The 25,689-nt window shown below is 50.2% G+C and overlaps 1 protein-coding gene across 1 annotated transcript in view; it reads left to right on the top strand.

Annotated features, from left to right (window-relative positions):
* The window catches only part of USH2A (usherin), a 1,656,840-nt gene that overhangs the window by 1,279,706 nt on the left and 351,445 nt on the right, over nucleotides 1–25,689 (top strand). Inside the window, exon 52 of the mRNA XM_063919430.1 lies at nucleotides 17,183–17,404. Within this exon, the coding sequence (XP_063775500.1) occupies nucleotides 17,183–17,404 (222 nt within the window). The remainder of the gene's footprint in view (nucleotides 1–17,182; nucleotides 17,405–25,689) is intronic.

The raw sequence follows: 25,689 nt of genomic DNA, 5'->3' as shown, positions 1-25,689 counted from the left end.
TGCACATGCCCAGAATAAGGACACCCGCCAGTGTGCACATGCCCAGAATAAGGACACCCGCCAGTGTACGCATGCTCAGAATAAGGACACCCGCCAGTGTACACATGCCCAGAATAAGGACACCCGCCAGTGTGCACATGCCCAGAATAAGGACACCCGCCAGTGTACGCATGCTCAGAATAAGGACACCCGCCAGTGTACACATGCCCAGAATAAGGACACCCGCCATGTGCACATGCCCAGAATAAGGACACCCACCAGTGCACACATGCCCAGAATAAGGACACCCGCCAGTGTGCACATGCCCAGAATAAGGACACCCGCCAGTGTGCACATGCCCCGAATAAGTACATCTGCCAGTGTACACATGCCCAGAATAAGGACACCCGCCAGTGTACACATGCCCAGAATAAGGACACCCGCCAGTGTACGCATGCTCAGAATAAGGACACCCGCCAGTGTACACATGCCCAGAATAAGGACTCCCGCCAGTGTGCACATGCCCAGAATAAGGACACCCGCCAGTGTGCACATGCCCAGTATAAGGACACCCGCCAGTGTGCACATGCCCAGAATAAGAACACCCGCCAGTGTACACATGTCCAGAATAAGGACACCCGCCAGTGTACACATGCCCAGAATAAGGACACCCACCAGTGTACACATGCCCAGAATAAGGACACCCACCAGTGTGCACATGCCCAGAATAAGGACACCCGCCAGTGTACACATGCCCAGAATAAGGACACCCACCAGTGTGCGCATGCCCAGAATAAGGACACCCGCCAGTGTACACATGTCCAGAATAAGGACACCCACCAATGTGCACATGCCCAGAATAAGGACACCCGCCAGTGTACACATGCCCAGAATAAGGACACCCACCAGTGTGCGCATGCCCAGAATAAGGACACCCGCCAGTGTACACATGTCCAGAATAAGGACACCCGCCAGTGTGCACATGCCCAGTATAAGGACACCCGCCAGTGTGCACATGCCCAGAATAAGAACACCCGCCAGTGTGCACATGCCCAGAATAAGGACTCCCGCCGGTGTGCGCATGCCCAGAATAAGGACACCCGCCAGTGTGCACATGCCCGAAATAAGTACATCTGCCAGTGTACACATGCCCAGAATAAGGACACCCGCCAGTGTGCACATGCCCAGAATAAGGACACCCGCCAGTGTACGCATGCTCAGAATAAGGACACCTGCCAGTTTACACATGCCCAGAATAAGGACACCCGCCAGTGTGCACATGCCCAGAATAAGGACACCGGCCACTGTACGCATGCTCAGAATAAGGACACCCGCCAGTGTACACATGCCCAGAATAAGGACACCCGCCAGTGTGCACATGCCCAGAATAAGGACACCCGCCAGTGTACGCATGCTCAGAATAAGGACACCCGCCAGTGTACACATGCCCAGAATAAGGACACCCGCCATGTGCACATGCCCAGAATAAGGACACCCGCCAGTGTACACATGCCCAGAATAAGGACACCCGCCAGTGTGCACATGCCCAGAATAAGGACACCCGCCAGTGTGCACATGCCCCGAATAAGTACATCTGCCAGTGTACACATGCCCAGAATAAGGACACCCGCCAGTGTACACATGCCCAGAATAAGGACACCCGCCAGTGTACGCATGCTCAGAATAAGGACACCTGCCAGTTTACACATGCCCAGAATAAGGACACCCGCCAGTGTACACATGCCCAGAATAAGGACACCCGCCAGTGTACACATGCCCAGAATAAGGACACCCGCCAGTGTACACATGCCCAGAATAAGGACTCCCGCCAGTGTGCACATGCCCCGAATAAGTACATCTACCAGTGTACACATGCCCAGAATAAGGACACCCGCCAGTGTGCACATGCCCAGAATAAGGACACCCGCCAGTGTACGCATGCTCAGAATAAGGACACCCGCCAGTGTACACATGCCCAGAATAAGGACTCCCGCCAGTGTGCACATGCCCCGAATTAGTACATCTGCCAGTTTACACATGCCCAGAATAAGGACACCCGCCAGTGTACACATGCCCAGAATAAGGACACCCGCCAGTGTACGCATGCTCAGAATAAGGACACCCGCCAGTTTACACATGCCCAGAATAAGGACACCCGCCAGTGTGCACATGCCCAGAATAAGGACACCCGCCAGTGTGCACATGCCCAGAATAAGGACACCCGCCAGTGTACACATTCCCAGAATAAGAACACCCGCCAGTGTGCACATTCCCAGAATAAGGACACCCGCCAGTGTGCACATGCCCAGAATAAGGACACCCGCCAGTGTGCACATGCCCAGAATAAGGACACCCGCCAGTGTGCACATGCCCAGAATAAGGACACCCGCCAGGACACCCGCCAGTGTGCACATGCCCAGAATAAGGACACCCGCCAGTGTGCACATGCCCAGAATAAGGACACCCGCCAGTGTGCACATGCCCAGAATAAGGACACCCGCCAGTGTGCACATGCCCAGAATAAGGACACCCGCCAGTGTACACATGCCCAGAATAAGAACACCCGCCAGTGTGCACATGCCCAGAATAAGGACACCCGCCAGTGTGCACATGCCCAGAATAAGGACTCCCGCCAGTGTACACATGCCCAGTATAAGGACACCCGCCAGTGTGCACATGCCCAGAATAAGGACACTCGTCAGTGTGCACATGCCCAGAATTAGGACACCCGCCAGTGTGCACATGCCCAGAATTAGGACACCCGCCAGTGTGCACATGCCCAGAATAAGGACACCCGCCAGTGTGCACATGCCCAAAATAAGGACTCCCGCCAGTGTGCGCATGCCCAGAATAAGTACACCCGCCAGTGTACACATGTCCTGAATAAGGACACCCACCAATGTGCACATGCCCAGAATAAGGACACTCGCCAGTGTACACATGCCCAGAATAAGGACACCCACCAGTGTGCGCATGCCCAGAATAAGGACACCCGCCAGTGTACACATGTCCAGAATAAGGACATCCGCCAGTGTACACATGCCCAGAATAAGGACACCCGCCAGTGTACACATGCCCAGAATAAGGACACCCGCCAGTGTGCACATGCCCAAAATAAGGACTCCCGCCAGTGTGCGCATGCCCAGAATAAGGACACCCGCCAGTGTACACATGCCCAGAATAAGGACACCCGCCAGTGTACACATGTCCAGAATAAGGACATCCACCAATGTGCACATGCCCAGAATAAGGACACTCGCCAGTGTACACATGCCCAGAATAAGGACACCCACCAGTGTGCGCATGCCCAGAATAAGGACACCCGCCAGTGTACACATGTCCAGAATAAGGACACCCGCCAGTGTACACATGCCCAGAATAAGGACACCCGCCAGTGTACACATGCCCAGAATAAGGACACCCGCCAGTGTACACATGCCCAGAATAAGGACTCCTGCCAGTGTGCACATGCCCAGAATAAGGACACCCGCCAGTGTGCACATGCCCAGAATAAGGACACCCACCAGTATGCGCATGCCCAGAATAAGGACACCCGCCAGTGTACACATGCCCAGAATAAGGACACCCACCAGTATGCGCATGCCCAGAATAAGGACACCTGCCAGTGTGCACATGTCCAGAATAAGGACTCCCGCCAGTGTACACATGCCCAGAATAAGGACACCCGCCAGTGTGCACATGCCCAGAATAAGGACACCCGCCAGTGTACACATGCCCAGAATAAGGACACCCGCCAGTGTACACATGCCCAGAATAAGGACACCCGCCAGTGTACACATGCCCAGAATAAGGACACCCGCCAGTGTGCACATGTAAGAATAAGGACACCCACCAGTATGCACATGCCCAGGCAAAAAAGGCAGTTCTGCGTATGGGTATGCGGCGCAATGCGCACGCGTGACGTACTATTACAACAAACGATGTAGTTTCACACAGGGTCTAGCGAAGCTTTTCAGTCGCACTGCTGGCCGCAGAGTGATTGGCATGAAGTGGGCGTTTCTGGGTATCAACTGACCGTTTTCAGGGAGTGTTCGGAAAAACGCAGGCGTGCAAGGAAAAACGCAGGCATGGCTGGGCGAACGCAGGGCGTGTTCGTGACGTCAAAACAGGAACTGAACAGTCTGAAGTGATCGCAAGCGCTGAGTAGGTCTAAAGCTACTCAGAAACTGCACAAAATTTTGTAGCCACTCTGCGATCCTTTCGTTCGCACTTCTGCTAAACTAAAACACACTCCCAGTGGGAGGCAGCATAGCGTTTGCACGGCTGCTAAAAACAGCGAGCGATCAACTCGGAATTAGAGATGAGCGCCTGAAATTTTTCGGGTTTTGTGTTTTGGTTTTGGGTTCGGTTCCGCGGCCGTGTTTTGGGTTCGAACGCGTTTTGGCAAAACCTCACCGAATTATTTTTGTCGGATTCGGGTGTGTTTTGGATTCGGGTGTTTTTTTCCAAAAACACTAAAAAACAGCTTAAATCATAGAATTTGGGGGTCATTTTGATCCCAAAGTATTATTAACCTCAAAAACCATAATTTACACTCATTTTCAGTCTATTCTGAATACCTCACACCTCACAATATTATTTTTAGTCCTAAAATTTGCACCGAGGTCGCTGTGTGAGTAAGATAAGCGACCCTAGTGGCCGACACAAACACCGGGCCCATCTAGGAGTTGCACTGCAGTGTCACGCAGGATGTCCCTTCCAAAAAACCCTCCCCAAACAGCACATGACGCAAAGAAAAAAAGAGGCGCAATGAGGTAGCTGTGTGAGTAAGATTAGCGACCCTAGTGGCCGACACAAACACCGGGCCCATCTAGGAGTGGCACTGCAGTGTCACGCAGGATGGCCCTTCCAAAAAACCCTCCCCAAACAGCACATGACGCAAAGAAAAAAAGAGGCGCAATGAGGTAGCTGACTGTGTGAGTAAGATTAGCGACCCTAGTGGCCGACACAAACACCGGGCACATCTAGGAGTGGCACTGCAGTGTCACGCAGGATGTCCCTTCCAAAAAACCCTCCCCAAACAGCACATGACGCAAAGAAAAAAAGAGGCGCAATGAGGTAGCTGTGTGAGTAAGATTAGCGACCCTAGTGGCCGACACAAACACCGGGCACATCTAGGAGTGGCACTGCAGTGTCACGCAGGATGTCCCTTCCAAAAAACCCTCCCCAAACAGCACATGACGCAAAGAAAAAAAGAGGCGCAATGAGGTAGCTGTGTGAGTAAGATTAGCGACCCTAGTGGCCGACACAAACACCGGGCCCATCTAGGAGTGTCACTGCAGTGTCACGCAGGATGTCCCTTCCAAAAAACCCTCCCCAATCAGCACATGATGCAAAGAAAAAGAAAAGAAAAAAGAGGTGCAAGATGGAATTATCCTTGGGCCCTCCCACCCACCCTTATGTTGTATAAACAAAACAGGACATGCACACTTTAACCAACCCATCATTTCAGTGACAGGGTCTGCCACACGACTGTGACTGATATGACGGGTTGGTTTGGACCCCCCCCAAAAAAGAAGCAATTAATCTCTCCTTGCACAAACTGGCTCTACAGAGGCAAGATGTCCACCTCATCTTCACCCTCCGATATATCACCGTGTACATCCCCCTCCTCACAGATTATCAATTCGTCCCCACTGGAATCCACCATCTCAGCTCCCTGTGTACTTTGTGGAGGCAATTGCTGCTGGTCAATGTCTCCGCGGAGGAATTGATTATAATTCATTTTAATGAACATCATCTTCTCCACATTTTCTGGATGTAACCTCGTACGCCGATTGCTGACAAGGTGAGCGGCGGCACTAAACACTCTTTCGGAGTACACACTTGTGGGAGGGCAACTTAGGTAGAATAAAGCCAGTTTGTGCAAGGGCCTCCAAATTGCCTCTTTTTCCTGCCAGTATAAGTACGGACTGTGTGACGTGCCTACTTGGATGCGGTCACTCATATAATCCTCCACCATTCTATCAATGTTGAGAGAATCATATGCAGTGACAGTAGACGACATGTCCGTAATCGTTGTCAGGTCCTTCAGTCCGGACCAGATGTCAGCATCAGCAGTCGCTCCAGACTGCCCTGCATCACCGCCAGCGGGTGGGCTCGGAATTCTGAGCCTTTTCCTCGCACCCCCAGTTGCGGGAGAATGTGAAGGAGGAGATGTTGACAGGTCGCGTTCCGCTTGACTTGACAATTTTGTCACCAGCAGGTCTTTCAACCCCAGCAGACCTGTGTCTGCCGGAAAGAGAGATCCAAGGTAGGCTTTAAATCTAGGATCGAGCACGGTGGCCAAAATGTAGTGCTCTGATTTCAACAGATTGACCACCCGTGAATCCTTGTTAAGCGAATTAAGGGCTGCATCCACAAGTCCCACATGCCTAGCGGAATCGCTCCGTGTTAGCTCCTCCTTCAATGCCTCCAGCTTCTTCTGCAAAAGCCTGATGAGGGGAATGACCTGACTCAGGCTGGCAGTGTCTGAACTGACTTCACGTGTGGCAAGTTCAAAGGGCATCAGAACCTTGCACAACGTTGAAATCATTCTCCACTGCACTTGAGACAGGTGCATTCCACCTACTATATCGTGCTCAATTGTATAGGCTTGAATGGCCTTTTGCTGCTCCTCCAACCTCTGAAGCATATAGAGGGTTGAATTCCACCTCGTTACCACTTCTTGCTTCAGATGATGGCAGGGCAGGTTCAGTAGTTTTTGGTGGTGCTCCAGTTTTCTGTACGTGGTGCCTGTACGCCGAAAGTGTCCCGCAATTCTTCTGGCCACCGACAGCATCTCTTGCACTCCCCTGTCGTTTTTTAAAAAATTCTGCACCACCAAATTCAAGGTATGTGCAAAACATGGGACGTGCTGGAATTGGCCCAGATTTAATGCACACACAATATTGCTGGCGTTGTCCGATGCCACAAATCCACAGGAGAGTCCAATTGGGGTAAGCCATTCCGCGATGATCTTCCTCAGTTGCCGTAAGAGGTTTTCAGCTGTGTGCGTATTCTGGAAAGCGGTGATACAAAGCGTAGCCTGCCTAGGAAAGAGTTGGCGTTTGCGAGATGCTGCTACTGGTGCCGCCGCTGCTGTTCTTGCGGCGGGAGTCCATACATCTACCCAGTGGGCTGTCACAGTCATATAGTCCTGACCCTGCCCTGCTCCACTTGTCCACATGTCCGTGGTTAAGTGGACATTGGGTACAGCTGCATTTTTTAGGACACTGGTGACTCTTTTTCTGAGGTCTGTGTACATTTTCGGTATCGCCTGCCTAGAGAAATGGAACCTAGATGGTATTTGGTACCGGGGACACAGTACCTCCAACAAGTCTCTAGTTGGCTCTGCAGTAATGATGGATACCGGAACCACGTTTCTCACCACCCAGGATGCCAAGGCCTCAGTTATCCGCTTTGCAGTAGGATGACTGCTGTGATATTTCATCTTCCTCGCAAAGGACTGTTGAACAGTCAATTGCTTACTGGAAGTAGTACAAGTGGGCTTACGACTTCCCCTCTGGGATGACCATCGACTCCCAGCGGCAACAACAGCAGCGCCAGCAGCAGTAGGCGTTACACGCAAGGATGCATCGGAGGAATCCCAGGCAGGAGAGGACTCGTCAGACTTGCCAGTGACATGGCCTGCAGGACTATTGGCATTCCTGGGGAAGGAGGAAATTGACACTGAGGGAGTTGGTGGGGTGGTTTGCGTGAGCTTGGTTACAAGAGGAAGGGATTTACTGGTCAGTGGACTGCTTCCGCTGTCACCCAAAGTTTTTGAACTTGTCACTGACTTATTATGAATGCGCTGCAGGTGACGTATAAGGGAGGATGTTCCGAGGTGGTTAACGTCCTTACCCCTACTTATTACAGCTTGACAAAGGGAACACACGGCTTGACACCTGTTGTCCGCATTTCTGGTGAAATACCTCCACACCGAAGAGCTGATTTTTTTGGTATTTTCACCTGGCATGTCAACGGCCATATTCCTCCCACGGACAACAGGTGTCTCCCCGGGTGCCTGACTTAAACAAACCACCTCACCATCAGAATCCTCCTGGTCAATTTCCTCCCCAGCGCCAGCAACACCCATATCCTCCTCATCCTGGTGTACTTCAACACTGACATCTTCAATCTGACTATCAGGAACTGGACTGCGGGTGCTCCTTCCAGCACTTGCAGGGGGCGTGCAAATGGTGGAAGGCGCATGCTCTTCACGTCCAGTGTTGGGAAGGTCAGGCATCGCAACCGACACAATTGGACTCTCCTTGTGGATTTGGGATTTCAAAGAACGCACAGTTCTTTGCGGTGCTTTTGCCAGCTTGAGTCTTTTCAGTTTTCTAGCGAGAGGCTGAGTGCTTCCATCCTCATGTGAAGCTGAACCACTAGCCATGAACATAGGCCAGGGCCTCAGCCGTTCCTTGCCACTCCGTGTGGTAAATGGCATATTGGCAAGTTTACGCTTCTCCTCCGACAATTTTATTTTAGGTTTTGGAGTCCTTTTTTTTCTGATATTTGGTGTTTTGGATTTGACATGCTCTGTACTATGACATTGGGCATCGGCCTTGGCAGACGACGTTGCTGGCATTTCATCGTCTCGGCCATGACTAGTGGCAGCAGCTTCAGCACGAGGTGGAAGTGGATCTTGATCTTTCCCTAATTTTGGAACCTCAACTTTTTTGTTCTCCATATTTTATAGGCAGAACTAAAAGGCACCTCAGGTAAACAATGGAGATGGATGGATTGGATACTAGTATACAATTATGGACGGACTGCCACGGTTAGGTGGTATAAAAAAACCACGGTTAGGTGGTATATAATACAATTATGGATGGACGGACTGCCTGCCGAGTGCCGACACAGAGGTAGCCACAGCCGTGAACTACCGCACTGTACACTGGTTGATAAAGAGATAGTAGTATACTCGTAACAACTAGTATGACGACGGTATAAAGAATGAAAAAAAAACCACGGTTAGGTGGTATATATTATAATACAATTATGGTTGGACGGACTGCCTGCCGAGTGCCGACACAGAGGTAGCCACAGCCGTGAACTACCGCACTGTACACTGGTTGATAAAGAGATAGTAGTATACTCGTAACAACTAGTATGACGACGGTATAAAGAATGAAAAAAAAACCACGGTTAGGTGGTATATAATACAATTATGGTTGGACGGACTGCCTGCCGAGTGCCGACACAGAGGTAGCCACAGCCGTGAACTACCGCACTGTACACTGGTTGATAAAGAGATAGTAGTATACTCGTAACAACTAGTATGACGACGGTATAAAGAATGAAAAAAAAACCACGGTTAGGTGGTATATAATACAATTATGGTTGGACGGACTGCCTGCCGAGTGCCGACACAGAGGTAGCCACAGCCGTGAACTACCGCACTGTACACTGGTTGATAAAGAGATAGTAGTATACTCGTAACAACTAGTATGACGACGGTATAAAGAATGAAAAAAAAACCACGGTTAGGTGGTATATATTATAATACAATTATGGTTGGACGGACTGCCTGCCGAGTGCCGACACAGAGGTAGCCACAGCCGTGAACTACCGCACTGTACACTGGTTGATAAAGAGATAGTAGTATACTCGTAACAACTAGTATGACGACGGTATAAAGAATGAAAAAAAAACCACGGTTAGGTGGTATATATTATAATACAATTATGGATGGACGGACTGCCTGCCGAGTGCCGACACAGAGGTAGCCACAGCCGTGAACTACCGCACTGTACTGTGTCTGCTGCTAATATAGACTGGTTGATAAAGAGATAGTATACAATACTACTAATATACTGGTGGTCAGGCACTGGTCACCACTAGTCACACTGGCAGTGGCACTCCTGCAGCAAAAGTGTGCACTGTTTAATTTTAATATAATATTATTTATCATGTACTCCTGGCTCCTGCTATAACAACCTGCAGTGCTCCCCAGTCTCCCCCACAATTATAAGCTTTATATACAATACATTGATGTGCAGCACACTGGGCTGAGCAGTGCACACAGACTGAGTCACTGTGTGACTGTGTATCGTTTTTTTCAGGCAGAGAACGGATATATTAAATAAAACAAACAACTGCACTGTCTCTGGTGGTCACTGGTCACTGTGGTCGTCAGTCACTAAACTCTGTCTGCACTCTGCACTCTCTTCTAATCTACAGTATCACAGCAATCTCTCTCTCTCTCTCTCTTCTAAATCTAATCTAAATGGAGAGGACGCCAGCCACGTCCTCTCCCTATCAATCTCAATGCACGTGTGAAAATGGCGGCGACGCGCGGCTCCTTATATAGAATCCGAGTCTCGCGAGAATCCGACAGCGTCATGATGACGTTCGGGCGCGCTCGGGTTAACCGAGCAAGGCGGGAAGATCCGAGTCGCTCGGACCCGTGAAAAAAAAAGTGAAGTTCGTGCGGGTTCGGATTCAAAGAAACCGAACCCGCTCATCTCTACTCGGAATACCCCCATTTTCCCCAGGAGCAGGAGATAATAATTACTCAGCAATCCCCAGTGTAATGGGGCTCAGTGGGTTGGAGAAAACAGCCACAGATTGGGGAGAACCTTACAGTAATGTCTGCAAATGTTTACCAAATACCCTCTTTTGTCTGAAAGTGTTTACCCATCACCCTCATTATGTCAGTAAGCGGTTACCCAACACCCTCCTTATGTCAGTAAGCGGTTACCCAACACCCTCCTTATGTCAGTAAGCGGTTACCCAATACCCTCCTTATGTCTGTAAGCGGTTACCCAACACCCTCCTTATGTCAGTAAGCGGTTACCCAAGACCCTCCTTATGTCTGTAAGCGGTTACCCAACACTCCCCTTATGTCTGTAAGCGGTTACCCAAGACCCCCCTTATGTCTGTAAGCGGTTACCCAAGACCCCCCTTATGTCTGTAAGCGGTACCCAACACTCCCCTTATGTCTGTAAGCGGTTACCCAAGACCCCCCTTATGTCTGTAAGCGGTTACCCAACACCCCCCTTATGTCTGTAAGCGGTTACCCAACACCCCCCTTATGTCTGTAAGCAGTTACCCAAGACCCCCCTTATGTCTGTAAGCGGTTACCCAACACTCCCCTTATGTCTGTAAGCGGTTACCCAAGACCCCCCTTATGTCTGTAAGCGGTTACCCAACACCCCCCTTATGTCTGTAAGCGGTTACCCAACACCCCCCTTATGTCTGTAAGCGGTTACCCAACACCCCCCTTATGTCTGTAAGCGGTTACCCAACACCCCCCTTATGTATGTAAGCGGTTACCCAACACTCCCCTTATGTCTGTAAGCGGTTACCCAACACCCCCCTTATGTCTGTAAGCGGTTACCCAACACCCCCCTTATGTCTGTAAGCGGTTACCCAACACTCCTCTTATGTCTATACGTGTTTGTTTACCCAACACCCTCCTTATGTCAGTAAGCGGTTACCCAACACCCCCCTTATGTCTGTAAGCGGTTACCCAACACCCCCTTTATGTCTGTAAGCGGTTACCCAACACTCCTCTTATGTCTGTAAGCGGCTACCCAACACCCCTTTATTTCTGTAAGCGGTTACCCAACACCCCCCTTATGTCTGTTAGCGGTTACCCAACACCCCCCTTATGTCTGTTAGCGGTTACCCAACACCCCCCTTATGTCTGTAAGCGGTTACCCAACACCCCCTTATGTCTGTAAGCGGTTACCCAACACCCCCTTATGTCTGTAAGCAGAAAGCCAACATCCCCCTTATGTCTGTAAGCAGTTACCCAACACCCTCCTTATGTCTGTTAGCGGTTACCCAACACCCCCCTTATGTCTGTAAGCGGTTACCCAACACCCCCTTATGTCTGTAAGCGGTTACCCAACACCCCCCTTATGTCTGTAAGCGGCTACCCAACAACCCCCCTTATGTCTGTAAGCGGTTACCCAACACTCCCCTTATGTCTGTAAGCGGTTACCCAAGACCCCCCTTATGTCTGTAAGCGGTTACCCAACACTCCCCTTATGTCTGTAAGCGGTTACCCAAGACCCCCCTTATGTCTGTAAGCGGTTACCCAAGACCCCCCTTATGTCTGTAAGCGGTTACCCAACACCCCCCTTATGTCTGTAAGCGGTTACCCAAGACCCCCCTTATGTCTGTAAGCGGTTACCCAACACTCCCCTTATGTCTGTAAGCGGTTACCCAAGACCCCCCTTATGTCTGTAAGCGGTAACCCACCACCCCCTTATGTCTGTAAGCGGTTACCCAACACCCCCCTTATGTCTGTAAGCGGTTACCCAACACCCCCCTTATGTCTGTAAGCGGTTACCCAACACCCACCTTATTTCTGTAAGTGGTTACCCAACACCCCCCTTATGTCTTTAAGCGGTTACCCAACACCCCCCTTATGTCTGTAAGCGGTTACCCAACACTCCACTTATGTCTGTAAGCGGTTACCCAAGACCCCCCTTATGTCTATAAGCGGTTACCCAACACCCCCCTTATGTCTGTAAGCGGTTAGCCAACACCCCCCTTACGTCTGTAAGCGGTTACCCAACACCCCCCTTATGTCTGTAATCGGTTACCCAACACCCCCTTTATGTCTGTAAGCGGTTACCCAACACTCCTCTTATGTCTGTAAGCGGTTACCCAACACCCCCTTATGTCTGTAAGCAGTTACCCAACAACCCCCTTATGTCTGTAAGCGGTTACCCAACACCCTCCTTATGTCTGTAAGTGTTTACCCAACACCCCCTTATGTCTGTAAGTGGTTACCCATCACCCCCTTATGTCTGTAAGTGGTTACCCAACACCCTCCTTATGTCTGTAAGCGGTTATCCAACACCCCCCTTATGTCTGTAAGCGGTTACCCAACACCCCCTTATGTCTGTAAGCGGTTACCCAACACCCCCCTTATGTCTGTAAGCGGTTACCCAACACCCCCCTTATGTCAGTAAGCGGTTACCCATCACCCCCTTATGTCTGTAAGCGGTTACCCAACACCCTCCTTATGTCTATAAGCGGCTACCCAACACCCCCCTTATGTCTGTAAGCGGTTACCCAACAACCTCCTTATGTCTGTAAACGGTTACCCAACACCCCCCTTATGTCTGTAAGCGGTTACCCAACACTCCTCTTATGTCTGTAAGCGGTTACCCAACACCCTACTTATGTCTGTAAGCGGCTACCCAACACCCCCCTTATGTCTGTAAGCGGTTACCCAACAACCTCCTTATGTCTGTAAGCGGTTACCCAACACCCCCCTTATGTCTGTAAGCGGTTACCCAACACTCCTCTTATGTCTGTAAGCGGTTACCCAACTCCCTACTTATGTCTGTAAGCGGTTACCCAACACCCTCCTTATGTCTGTAAGCGGTTACCCAACACCACCCTTATGTCAGTAAGCGGTTACCCAACACCCCCCTTATGTCTGTAAGCGGTTACCCAACACCACCCTTATGTCAGTAAGCGGTTACCCAACACCACCCTTATGTCAGTAAGCGGTTACCCAACACTCCTCTTATGTCTGTAAGCGGTTACCCAACACCCCCCTTATGCCAAAAAGTTAGCAATTGGGCAAAACCATGCTGCACTGCAGGTGGGGCAGAAGTAATAGGTTCAGCAGGATTTACTGGCGGCCGGGATGCACTGATATGCACACAGCAACCGACAGTGGCATCCTGACTGATAGTATGCTGACTATCCTTGCAAAGTGCTGCGGGTGTTGAGTTGGTATTCCAGCTGCTGCCATATTGCCAGCTGTCGGGATTCCAGTGTTGGTATCCTGAACGCCGGGATTCCAGAAGCCGTCAAATTGAACGTATACTGATGTAACATGTGCAGAGTTAGATTTGGATGGGGTGTGTACAAACTGAAATCTAAATTGCAGTGTAAAAATAAAGCAGCCAGTATTTACCCTGCACAGAAATAATATAACCCATCCACATCTAACTCTCTGTGCACGTTACATCTGCCCCAACCGCAGTGCCCACTTGCTAACTTTTTTGGTTTGCTAATAAAGCTGAATAAGATCCTAAAAGTCTGTGATTTTTTTTCAGTTTGTAATTGAATCTATGTAAGGCGTGTCTGCAAAATCCTGAAACACAGACTCACCATCTGTTGCATCTCAAATAGTTCCAGACCTTAGTGTAGTGCGGTAATGGATTGAAACCTATGATTGATGTCCCATTCCCATAGGCGAGATGTTCTAACCTCTCTGAAATGACTTAAATGATATATATGTCCCAATACGTGTCTGTATCCGAAGTATATACAGTATAGGCGGCGTATAGATGGTCAGCCTATGGTGTTAGAGTTACGCTCGCTGCCTTATCCTGTCGCCATGGCAGCCTCACAATCTTCCTGGGATGTAATAGCCATTAGTTCCCATCACATATGTAGGCTCCGCTGATTGGTTGGCAATACTTCCAGCATAATACTTTTTTATGTGCAAAGGTACTTGAAATTCTGCCAACTCGCTCTGCACATCCCCAGCCTTAAACCCTGGCAAAGTAATTCATATATCACAATATTCTGAACGCTGCGATGATGTCATCAGAAAATGCTATCACACAGGAGCACCGGCAAAGGCCGTTAAACACTCTCATTAATCTCAATGCTCCGTAATGGAAAGATTTTATTTTATAACCTCTATCTCCATCCAGTGGTCGGTGAGAATTAATCTGTGTTTACATCTTTAGAAAAGAAATTACGAGACTCGCTCTAAATCAGCACTAACCAGGGGCCAGCGGGAGATAGGAGAGGCGCCATACCTGCCTTCATACAGTGCTTTATGCCTGTGTATATGCAGTATATATATATATATAGCCTAATGAAATGCATGAGTGAGAGGTAGACTTATTAAAAGCCAAGATATATCTGTGTATGTGTATAAATACATGTAGTGAGACAGAAATAGGAATCTATAGAGTGTATACACTGTAATACAGGAAGATGTGACTGTATGGGGCCTGTTCAGTGGCGTATCTATATTGGGCGCAGGGTGTTCGGTGGAGACGGGCCACACCCTGCACCCATGTGTAATAATCACCTCTATAAATATTTAGTAAATACCCTTCTACGTCTGCTTAAATTGTCTTTGCTGGAATCACCGGGAAAAGGATACGGCGGCCACTGTCATGGTGATTTCCCCATGTGCAACCCTCCAACCTTACCCCCGTGCCTCTTCAATCTCACCCCCCTTCTCCAGAAGTCTCTCCAACCCCAGCCCCTTATGTCTCTCCAGCCGTATTGTGTCTCCCCAGCTCCAGCCCCCTTCTGTATCTCCAGCTCTGTCCCTCCTTGTGTCCTTCCAGACCCCTATGTCTCTTCAGCCTCATTCCCCCATGTTTCTGCCGCTCCAGCCTCCTTGTGTCCCTCCAGCCTTAAACACCCCCCCCCCCCCTTTGCTTCTCCAGCTTCATCCCCCTCCCCAGGGGTATCTCCAGCCTCCTTGTGTCTATCCAGCCCCCAGAGTCACCCCAGCTCCAGCCTCCTTGTGTCTCTCCAGCCCCTAAGTGTCTCTGCAGCTCCAGCCTCCTTCTGTCTCTCTAGCTCCCTGCATTCTCCTGAATACAGCAAACAGTCACTTTCCTTATTCAGTGTCTTCTGGACTGGCTGCTCCTCTTTGCTCCATGGCCCCTCTGCTTCTCAGTGGTGCAGCGCGGCATGACATCATGATGTGACGCGTGCTGTGCCGCAATACATAAAAAAAAATCTTTATTGCACCGGCTGTAAGGGTAAAAACTGTTGCAGGGCCGCTTGGACTCCGTACATGCCTGCGCCCTCATGATCACTGCAGTGGCGCAGGTAGAGGTTAATTGGGGGGGCGGACGGATTTATCTATGAGCCCCCGATGGGTCAGGGCCCCTTATAACCTCTGAGTCTGGTACGTGTGCCCCTTATACCCCGTCACTGGGCCTGATCATTTTCTGTGTATATTTGTGTTTCCGCAGTGTTATGACTGTAGTCAGATCACCACTATAATCCTACACAATATCCTACGTGCTACAGAGCTACATGTAGTAGATTGTATACTACAGCACAGCAGCACATAGTATTTCAGCTGATGCGCCTCTCTTGTGGGAGTCCGTCCCCAGGGCGCTCCAGTGATTATGTCAGTGAGGACATCCAATATTTAAAAAAGGAAATGGAGAACAAATGAAGCCCCCGATTTACTGCAGATAAAACGACAGATGAGGAAGATGCAGAACTGTAGGTATTAGTTATCTCTGGAAATCCCTCTGTATAGTGATCCTGTATCTTCCAGGTCACAGAGGTTACACTAGCGTAAGTACGGGCTGCAGGGGTAGGACTGTACTAGCGGCCTACTTCAGTTCTGATCGCAGCAACAAATTTGTTAGCAGTTGGGCAAAACCATGGGAGGTCATTCCGAGTTGTTCGCTCGCAAGTGAATTTTAGCAGATTTGCTCATGCTAAGCCGCCGCCTACTGGGAGTGAATCTTAGCATCTTAAAATTGCGAACGATGTATTCGCAATATTGCGATTACACATCTCGTAGCAGTTTCTGAGTAGCTCCAGACTTACTCGGCATCTGCGATCAGTTCAGTGCTTGTCGTTCCTGGTTTGACGTCACAAACACACCCAGCGTTCGCACAGACACTCCTCCGTTTCTCCGGCCACTCCTGCGTTTTTTCCGGAAACGGTAGCGTTTTTTCACACACACCGATAAAACGGTCTGTTTCCGCCCAGTAACACCCATTTCCTGTCAATCACATTACGATCGCCAGAACGATGAAAAAGCCGTGAGTAAAAATCCTAACTACATAGCAAATTTACTTGGCGCAGTCGCAGTGCGGACATTGCGCATGCGCATTAAGCGGAAAATCGCTGCGATGCGAAGATTTTTACCGAGCGAACAACTCGGAATGACCCCCCATGTGCACTGCAGGGAAGGCAGGTGTAACAAGTGCAGAGAGAGTTAGATTTGGGTGGGTTATTTTGTTTCTGTGCAGGGTAAATACTGGCTGCTTTATTTTTACACTGCAATTTAGATTTCAGTTTGAAAACACCCCACCCAAATCTAACTATCTTTGCACATGTTACATCTGCCCTGCCCCCCCTGCAGTACACATGGTTTTGCCCAACTGCTAACAAATTTGCTGCTGTGATCAGGTCTGAATTACCCCCATATGTTGGATACAAGCTTCCTTTGTAATGATTGTCCATGCTCCTTATACACCTATGTTGCATCTACCAACAGGAGAAGTCTGCTGCTATGACAGGACGCAGAACGCAGTGGCGGCTGGTGACGGAGACTCCTGCTGCGGGGGGAATCCCTACTGGTCATCTGGTCATCAGATCTGCTGCGGAGACTCGCTCTACGATGGCTTTAACCAGCGGTGCTGCGGTGGCAAAATAATTTCGCAACACTTTATCTGCTGCGGTGACGGAGACACAGGAACGATGTACAGGAGATCTGCAGGTTAGACATTACTCTGACACTGCAATGTATGGAGTTCTGCGCTCACTTACTGTACGTTCCAGTAGGGGGGATCGGGGGCGGCATTGCTAACGACAACCCTACATCTTCTTGCATGTTCAAAAGATCTGGTGCTGTCGTTAGGGACCCACGGGTGCACGTTCCGCCATCTGCATCGGTCATACACACGGAACGATGTACACAATGGGGGGAATTCAGTTGTTTGAAAAGTCAGTTGGGTGTCTGTTTTTTCCTCTAATAGACAGGAAAAAACACCCAACCGACTTTTCAAACAATTGAATATCCCCCAATGTGTCATTCCAAATGATCGGGAACGCCCACATCGTGGCTCTAATCCAGGGGTGGAGAACCTTTTTTCTACCAAGGGCCATTTGCTGCTGAGGGGAAGAAGCTGGGCGCCCGCTAGTAACACAATCTCAGTGAGCGCCCGGCATCTACCTTGGTTAGGTGAGTCTGGGAGGGCCGGATCAAGTGGCTTTGCGGGCCTTACACGGCCCGCGGGCCTGAGGTTCCCCACCCCTGCTCTAATCGTTCCGTGTGTACCCACCTTAACTGGGAGTTGTCAGGTCGGCAGTGATCAGTCAGGGCACGTCGGCAGGCTGTGCAGGGTTGGTCAGAAGCGCGACCTCGCCCGTTTCCAGGTGTATCACTTGCACCTGTATAGGGCAGGTGTACGTGCGCACGGGTGATGGTAACGGCTATACAGTTAGGGGGCGGGACCACCACAAGGTGCGTACAAATCTGCATGTGGCTGCATATACGCATCTCCGCAGATGGGCTAGCATTTACTGCCGGCTTGCGTTCCATCTCTGCACCAGGTCCTTAGTGCAGGAATGATTGGTGTCACACTGCAGAGTGGGAGCCCGGTGGCACAGTGATTAGCATTGTTGTATTACAGCATGGGGACCTGGTGCCAATAGTAGTCAAGGGAGTATTTGTGTGGAGTTTGTATGTTCCTGTGAGATTCATCCCACACTGCAGAAACCTGCTGGTAGACGCTTCTGATCTAATGACCCCTTGTGCGTTTGCATAGCAGGGAATATAGGGGGTCATTCCGAGTTGTTCGCTCGCAAGCTGCTTTTAGCAGCTTTGCACACGCTAAGCCGCCGCCTACTGGGAGTGAATCTTAGCTTATCAAAATTGCGAACGAAAGATTCGCAATATTGCGAAAAGACTTCTCTGTGCAGTTTCTGAGTAGCTCGAGACTTACTCTGCCAGTGCGATCAGTTCAGTGCTTGTCGTTCCTGGTTTGACGTCACAAACACACCCAGCGTTCGCCCAGACACTCCTCCGTTTCTCCAGCCACTCCCGCGTTTTTCACAGAAACGGTAGCGTTTTCTCAAACACTCCCATAAAACGGCCAGTTTCCGCCCAGAAACACCCACTTCCTGTCAATCACATTACGATCACCAGAACGAAGAAAAAACCTTGTAATGCCGTGAGTAAAATTCCTAACTGCATAGCAAATTTACTTGGCGCAGTCGCACTGCGGACATTGCGCATGCGCATTAGCGACTAATCGCTCCGTTGCGAGAAAAATATAACGAGCGAACAACTCGGAATGACCCCCATAGATTGTAAGCTCCTCTGACACAGTGATGGAATGACTAAATATTCTCTGTAATGTGCTGGATAATAGGCAGGCACTATATAGGTAAAGGTTAATCTATACATGTAATAAAACTGTAAGGGTTGTGTCTGTGTATACAGTAGGGACAATGGAGACAGGAGAAAAATTCTGATTTTCTTTTTGTCTGTCCTGGCATCACGCAAATATTACGGGATGAATCTGGATGGCGTTTTCACTATTGTATAGCTTAGTGACCTAGAAAGAAACTGAGGTATGTATGGTCTCAATGTGACATCGGGGAGAGGCGTAATAAAAAAAAAAAAAAAGACGCTTGACACTATGGGGGTATATAGTGCAACGGAATTTGCTGCGCTATATAAGAAACTGTTAATAAATAAATAATAAATAAATAATAAATGGGGGTAATTCAGACCTGATCGCTCGCTAGCGTATTTTGCAGCGCTGCGATCAGGTCAGAACTGCGCAAGCGTATGCACCGTAATGTGCAGGTGCGTCGCACGGGAACAAAGCGGATCGTTGCTGAGCGATAGCTTTTACAAAGAATCCATTCGCACAGCCAATCGCAGGGTGATTGACAGGAGGAAGGCGTTTGTGGGTGTCAACTTTCCGTTTTCTGGGAGTGGTTGGAAAAACGCAGGCGTGTCCAAGCGTTTGCAGGGCGGGTGTCTGACGTCAATTCTGGTCCAGGACAGGCTGATGGGATCGCAGCGGCTGAGTAAGTTCTGGGCTACTCAGAAACTGCACAAAGTATTTTTGTAGTGCTCAGCTGCACATGCGATCGCACACTTACACAGAGAAAATACACTCCCCTATAGGCGGCGACTATCTGATCACAGCGCTGCAAAAAATAGCTAGCGAGCGAACAGATCTGAATTAGGCCCCATGTGCAGTGCAGGTGTGGCAGGCGTAACATATGCAGAGAGGGTTAGATTTGGGTGTGTCCAGCTGAGCAATAACAGACATCCACGTGAGTGAAGCCATGGGTAAATGCTAGTATACTCACAATGTTCAGCAAATTGTATTATTTATTCCCATTTAATTTTATATATTTATATATTAGTATTGTTTCCGGACACAAATTAGCTACCTCCGTTGGGCATAGGTGATGGGTGTACATAGCTCAGGAAAAAGAATACAATATTAAACAATATATATATATATATATATATATATATATATATATATATACCTAACGCTGCTTTTCGCCTCTATGGGGGAAATTCAAGTGTTTTGCACGCTGGCAGCCACTAGATGGCGTACGATGAAGCAATTCAATTGTTTCTCCATTCGGGCGCGCACAGCCACCGGCGCTGATGTTTCTGCTCGCAGCCCCCCCAAGCTGCTGAGCAGAAATGAGCGAAATGTGATCCGTTTCAGTACTCTGACGGGACTTTTTATGTTGCTGCCATTACCCATTACTGTGGTTGGATAAAGCTGCTTTCATGCGGCTAAACCCGACCTCTCTGGGCGCGACAGCATCCAGCATGATCTTACTGTTATTTTATTTTGTTCCGTCATTTTGTCGGTATGATCCCGATAATGTTGTACCATTGCTGTACTATCATTTGCCTGCAGGGGTCACTGTATCCAGCACTGGACAGATTTTTAGCCATTGGACAAATTCTCTCTATAGAAAGCAACTGCAACATTGCCATCTATTGGTTGTAAGAGGTACTGCGCTCCACTCAAATCACCTTGAGATTGGGGCAAACATATATATATATACAGTGTATATTGGCCCTCATTCTGAGTTGATTGCTCGCTAGCTACTTCTAGCAGTCGTGCGAACGCATAGTCGCCGCCCATGGGGGAGTGTATTTTCGCTTTGCAAGTGTGCGATCGCATGTGCAGCCGAGCGGTACAAACACATTTTGTGCAAAACAAGACCAGCCCTGTATTTACTTATCCTGTGCGATGATTCTAGCGACGCAGGTCCCGGAATTGATGTCAGACACCCGCCCTGCAAATGCCAGGACACGCCTGCGTTTTCCCTACCACTCCCAGAAAACGGTCAGTTGCCACCCATAAACGCCTTTTTGCTGTCAATCTCCTTGCGATCGGTTGTGCGAATGGATTCTTCGCTAGATCCATTGCACTGCAACAATGCTCTTTGTACCCGTACAATGCGCGTGCGCATAGCGATGCATACGCATGCGCAGTTTTGCCGGATTTTAACCTGATCGCTGCGCTGCGAAAATCGGCAGCGAGTGATCAACTCGGAATGACCCCCATACTGTACTAACCCGTGTTGGGGCTGACCAGACACACAGAATACCGCCGTGCTGTACATTGTTCTACAGACGCCGGTTTGCCGTCAGGAGCCCTTTAACAAATAACATTGAATTGACTTTCTCGCACCAAATCAAATCTCCTTTGTCCCAGTTCAGTTGTCTTTGTCAATATGTATTTTATAAGTGGAGTGAATTAGCAGCTGGTGCAGGAGAAGTGCTGGGGCAGCGCTTGTGTTTTACTGCTCTCCCCGGGCGGACGAGCTGTGTATGAGAGTATACATGTGTCGGGGGAGCGGCTGTGCGCTCTGTATTCCGGCACGCCAATGAACATAATCATATATTCCGGGTACCCTGCCTGTCGTACTCCCCTCTATTCTCAGCACCTCCTGGGCATTGTAACCGTCACACAGCACCGAGTATACTGACATGTTATCACAGTGCTGGGGATATGTAACAGATCGTAACATGTTGTCTCTTTGTATGTAACACTGATGTCGCCTGACGTGCAGCGCAATCCCTGGCTGCAGAGGTGGATGTGACGTCCTCAGGATAGGTTACACCAGGGATAGGCATTGGCTGGCACTGCAGATGCTGCAGAACTACACATTCCAGCATGCTTTACCAATGTGTTAGCAGGGTATTGCTGGCAGCTGTAGTTTGGGCAAAGGAACCACGTCATGAGAAGGACATTGCCTGCAAGGTCCCCCAGCAGCACAGAGTATATCAGGAGAGGAGTGATGTGTCAGTGAGGACAGGGCTGCATGTGACAGGGGCAGTGACATGATGTGAGGAGGGGAATGCAGGCAGCACGAAGCCACAGACTGAGAGTTATATAGTGGGAGGAGCAGGGTCCCCAGCAGCACAGAGTATATCAGGAGATGAGTGATGTTTCAGTGAGGATAGGGCTGCATGTGACAGGGGCAGTGACATGATGTGAGGAGGGGAATGGAGGCAGCAGGAAGCCACAGACTGAGAGTTATGTAGTGGGAGGAGCAGGGTCCCCCAGCAGCACAGAGTATATCGGGAGATGAGGGATGTGTCAGTGAGGACAGGGCTGCATGTGACAGGGGCAGTGACATGATGTGAGGAGGGGAATGGAGGCAGCAGGAAGCCACAGACTGAGAGTTATATAGTGGAAGGAGCAGGGTCTCCCAGCAGCACAGAGTTAATCGGGAGATGAGGGATGTGTCAGTGAGGACAGGGCTGCATGTGACAGGGGCAGTGACATGATGTGAGGAGGGGAATGGAGGCAGCAGGAAGCCACAGACTGAGAGTTATATAGTGGGAGGAGCAGGGTCCCCAGCAGCACAGAGTATGTCAGGAGATGAGTGATGTGTCATTGAGGACAGGGCTGCATGTGACAGGAGCAGTGACATGATGTGAGGAGGGGAATGGAGGCAGCAGGAAGCCACAGACTGAGAGTTATATAGTGGGAGGAGCAGGATCCCCCAGCAGCACAGAGTATATCAGGAGATGAGTGATGTGTCAGTGAGGACAGGGCTGCACAGGGGCAGTGACATGATGTGAGGAGGGGAATGGAGGCAGCAGGAAGCCACAGACTGAGAGTTATATAGTGGGAGGAGCAGGGTCCCCAGCAGCACAGAGTATATCAGGAGATGAGTGATGTGTCAGTGAGGACAGGGCTGCATGTGACAGGGGCAGTGACATGATGTGAGGAGGGGAATGGAGGCAGCAGGAAGCCACAGACTGAGAGTTATATAGTGGGCGGAGCAGGGTGCCCAGCAGCACAGAGTATATCAGGAGATGAGTGATGTGTCAGTGAGGACAGGGCTGCATGTGACAGGGCAGTGACATGATGTGAGGAGGGGAATGGAGGCAGCAGGAAGCCACAGACTGAGAGTTGTATAGTGGGAGGAGCAGGGTCCCCTGCAGCACAGAGTATATCAGGAGATAAGTGATGTGCCAGTGAGGACAGGGCTGCATGTGACAGGGGCAGTGACATGATGTGAGGAGAGGAATGGAGGCAGCAGGAAGCCACAGACTGAGAGTTATATAGTGGGAGGAGCTGGATCCCCAGCAGCACAGAGTATATCAGGAGATGAGTGATGTGTCAGTGAGGACAGGGCTGCATGTGACAGGGGCAGTGACATGATGTGAGGAGGGGAATGGAAGCTGCAGGAAGCCACAGACTGAGAGTTATATAGTGGGAGGAGCAGGGTCCCCAGCAGCACAGAGTATATCAGGAGATAAGTGATGTGCCAGTGAGGACAGGGCTGCATGTGACAGGGGCAGTGACATGATGTGAGGAGGGGAATGGAGGCAGCAGGAAGCCACAGACTGAGAGTTATATAGTGGGAGGAGCTGGATCCCCAGCAGCACAGAGTATATCAGGAGATGAGTGATGTGTCAGTGAGGACAGGGCTGCATGTGACAGGGGCAGTGATATGATGTGAGGAGGGGAATGGAGGCAGCAGGAAGCCACAGACTGAGAGTTATATAGTGGGAGGAGCAGGGTCCCCAGCAGCACAGAGTATATCAGGAGATGAGTGATGTGTGAGTGAGGACAGGGCTGCATGTGACAGGGGCAGTGACATGATGTGAGGAGGGGAATGGAGGCAGCAGGAAGCCACAGACTGAGAGTTATATAGTGGGAGGAGCTGGATCCCCAGCAGCACAGAGTATATCAGGAGATGAGTGATGTGTCAGTGAGGACAGGGCTGCATGTGACAGGGACAGTGACATGATGTGAGGAGGGGAATGGAGGCAGCAGGAAGCCACAGACTGAGGGGGCTACAGTATTTTTTTATTATTATATATATTTATTTTTTTCCAAAGTATTTTTATTGAAGTACAACAACTGCACTGCAACATCACATGAATGGAAACAATATCGCAGTACTGCAGAAGCAGACTTTAAGTGTAGGGCCACACATAGCGGCCAAGCGGGACCCGCTTGGCCGGGAGGGGTTTTGTGTGCACACGGATCCTGTTCTGCAGTGACACACGGGATTTCAACAGAACACGGGCCGTGCCGCACTGTGTGAACACATACATTAACATCCTGCCGTCCTGTTATCCGGCTCAACCTCAGCATGCTGAGGTTGGATCTGACGGCGGTATGACTGATGCTCATGTGAAGTTTCCTTCCGACCAAGCAGTTCCCCCTGAATGGGACCCGCTTGGCCGCTATGTGCGGACCTACCCTTAGGAGCACTTTACCAATACCTCTCAACAACTTGAATCGTAGACCCAGACTCCCTGCGGCGCATAGGCACACACAATCAGAAGCGTGGTGTGGCCTCATGTTGAGGGAGCACAGCCTCGGTGTGATGGGGTGAGGGTTTGAGTTGAGGGGGCATGGCTTTGTGAGAAATCCCTGGTTCTAAAAACACAGGGAGCAAAGTGAGTAGGGTCCCCCAATAGTTTTAGAACCAGCACCACTAGCAGGAGGGTACTGCCACAGTCAGGGGGCACACGACACAGGGTCCTCTGGCCAAGGCTTATATCCGCCCTAACTAGTCAGCTCAGACTGGGGATAACTGGGCAAGTGGGGACCCCTCGCTCAATAAAGGGGTCCCCCTCTCTAGGCCACCCAAGGCCTGGGCTGAAGCCCGGAGGTTATCCCTGACACCCCTGTGTGCTGGGAATGAGTTAATAGCATTAAGTTAAAGGCAGAATAATATTATATTTTGCAGGAGGACTACATATCCCAGCAAGCCTCCACCGCATGCCAGTACTTGGAGACCCACAAGTATCAATATATGGGGCATTAAGGGCACGCTGCTCCTTATACTGTAGTAACCCTGTAAAAAAAATTATTACAATAAAAACAGGACACACACCGTGGAAAGTGTAACTGTAATACATTCACTCACACTCACATAGTGTATACTCGCCTCGTCCCTGTCGTGTTACGTCCTCTTCTCCAAGTAGAATCCACTTTATGTGGGGGGGGGAGGAGACAAATCCATACAGTGCAGTCACAGCCAATCCGCAGCCTGTTCCCACGATAATGGGGAGTGAAAAGGGGGCCTCCCAGCTACCCTCTCACCCAGCGCCGGCTCTACCTCCCAGCTACCCTCTCACCCGGGGCCGGATCTACCTCCCAACTACCCTCTCATCCAGCGCCGGCTCTACCTCCCAACTACCCTCTCATCCAGGGCCGGCTCTACCTCCCAGCTACCCTCTCACCCAGCGCCGGCTCTACCTCCCAGCTACCCTCTCACCCAGGGCCGGCTCTACCTCCCAGCTACCCTCTCACCCAGCGCCGGCTCTACCTCCCAACCACCCTCTCATCCAGGGCCAGCTCTACCTCCCAACTACCCTCTCATCCAGGGCCGGCTCTACCTCCCAACTACCCTCTCATCCAGGGCCTGCTCTACCTCCCAACTACCCTCTCATCCAGGGCCGGCTCTACCTCCCAACTACCCTCTCATCCAGGCCCGGCTCTACCTCCCAACTACCCTCTCATCCAGGGCCGGCTC

The sequence above is a fragment of the Pseudophryne corroboree genome, chromosome 4 (genome assembly GCF_028390025.1).
Source record: "Pseudophryne corroboree isolate aPseCor3 chromosome 4, aPseCor3.hap2, whole genome shotgun sequence".
NCBI lineage: Eukaryota > Metazoa > Chordata > Amphibia > Anura > Myobatrachidae > Pseudophryne > Pseudophryne corroboree.
Note: the sequence above shows the minus strand (reverse complement) of the source record. Positions and strands in the feature narration are given on the sequence as shown.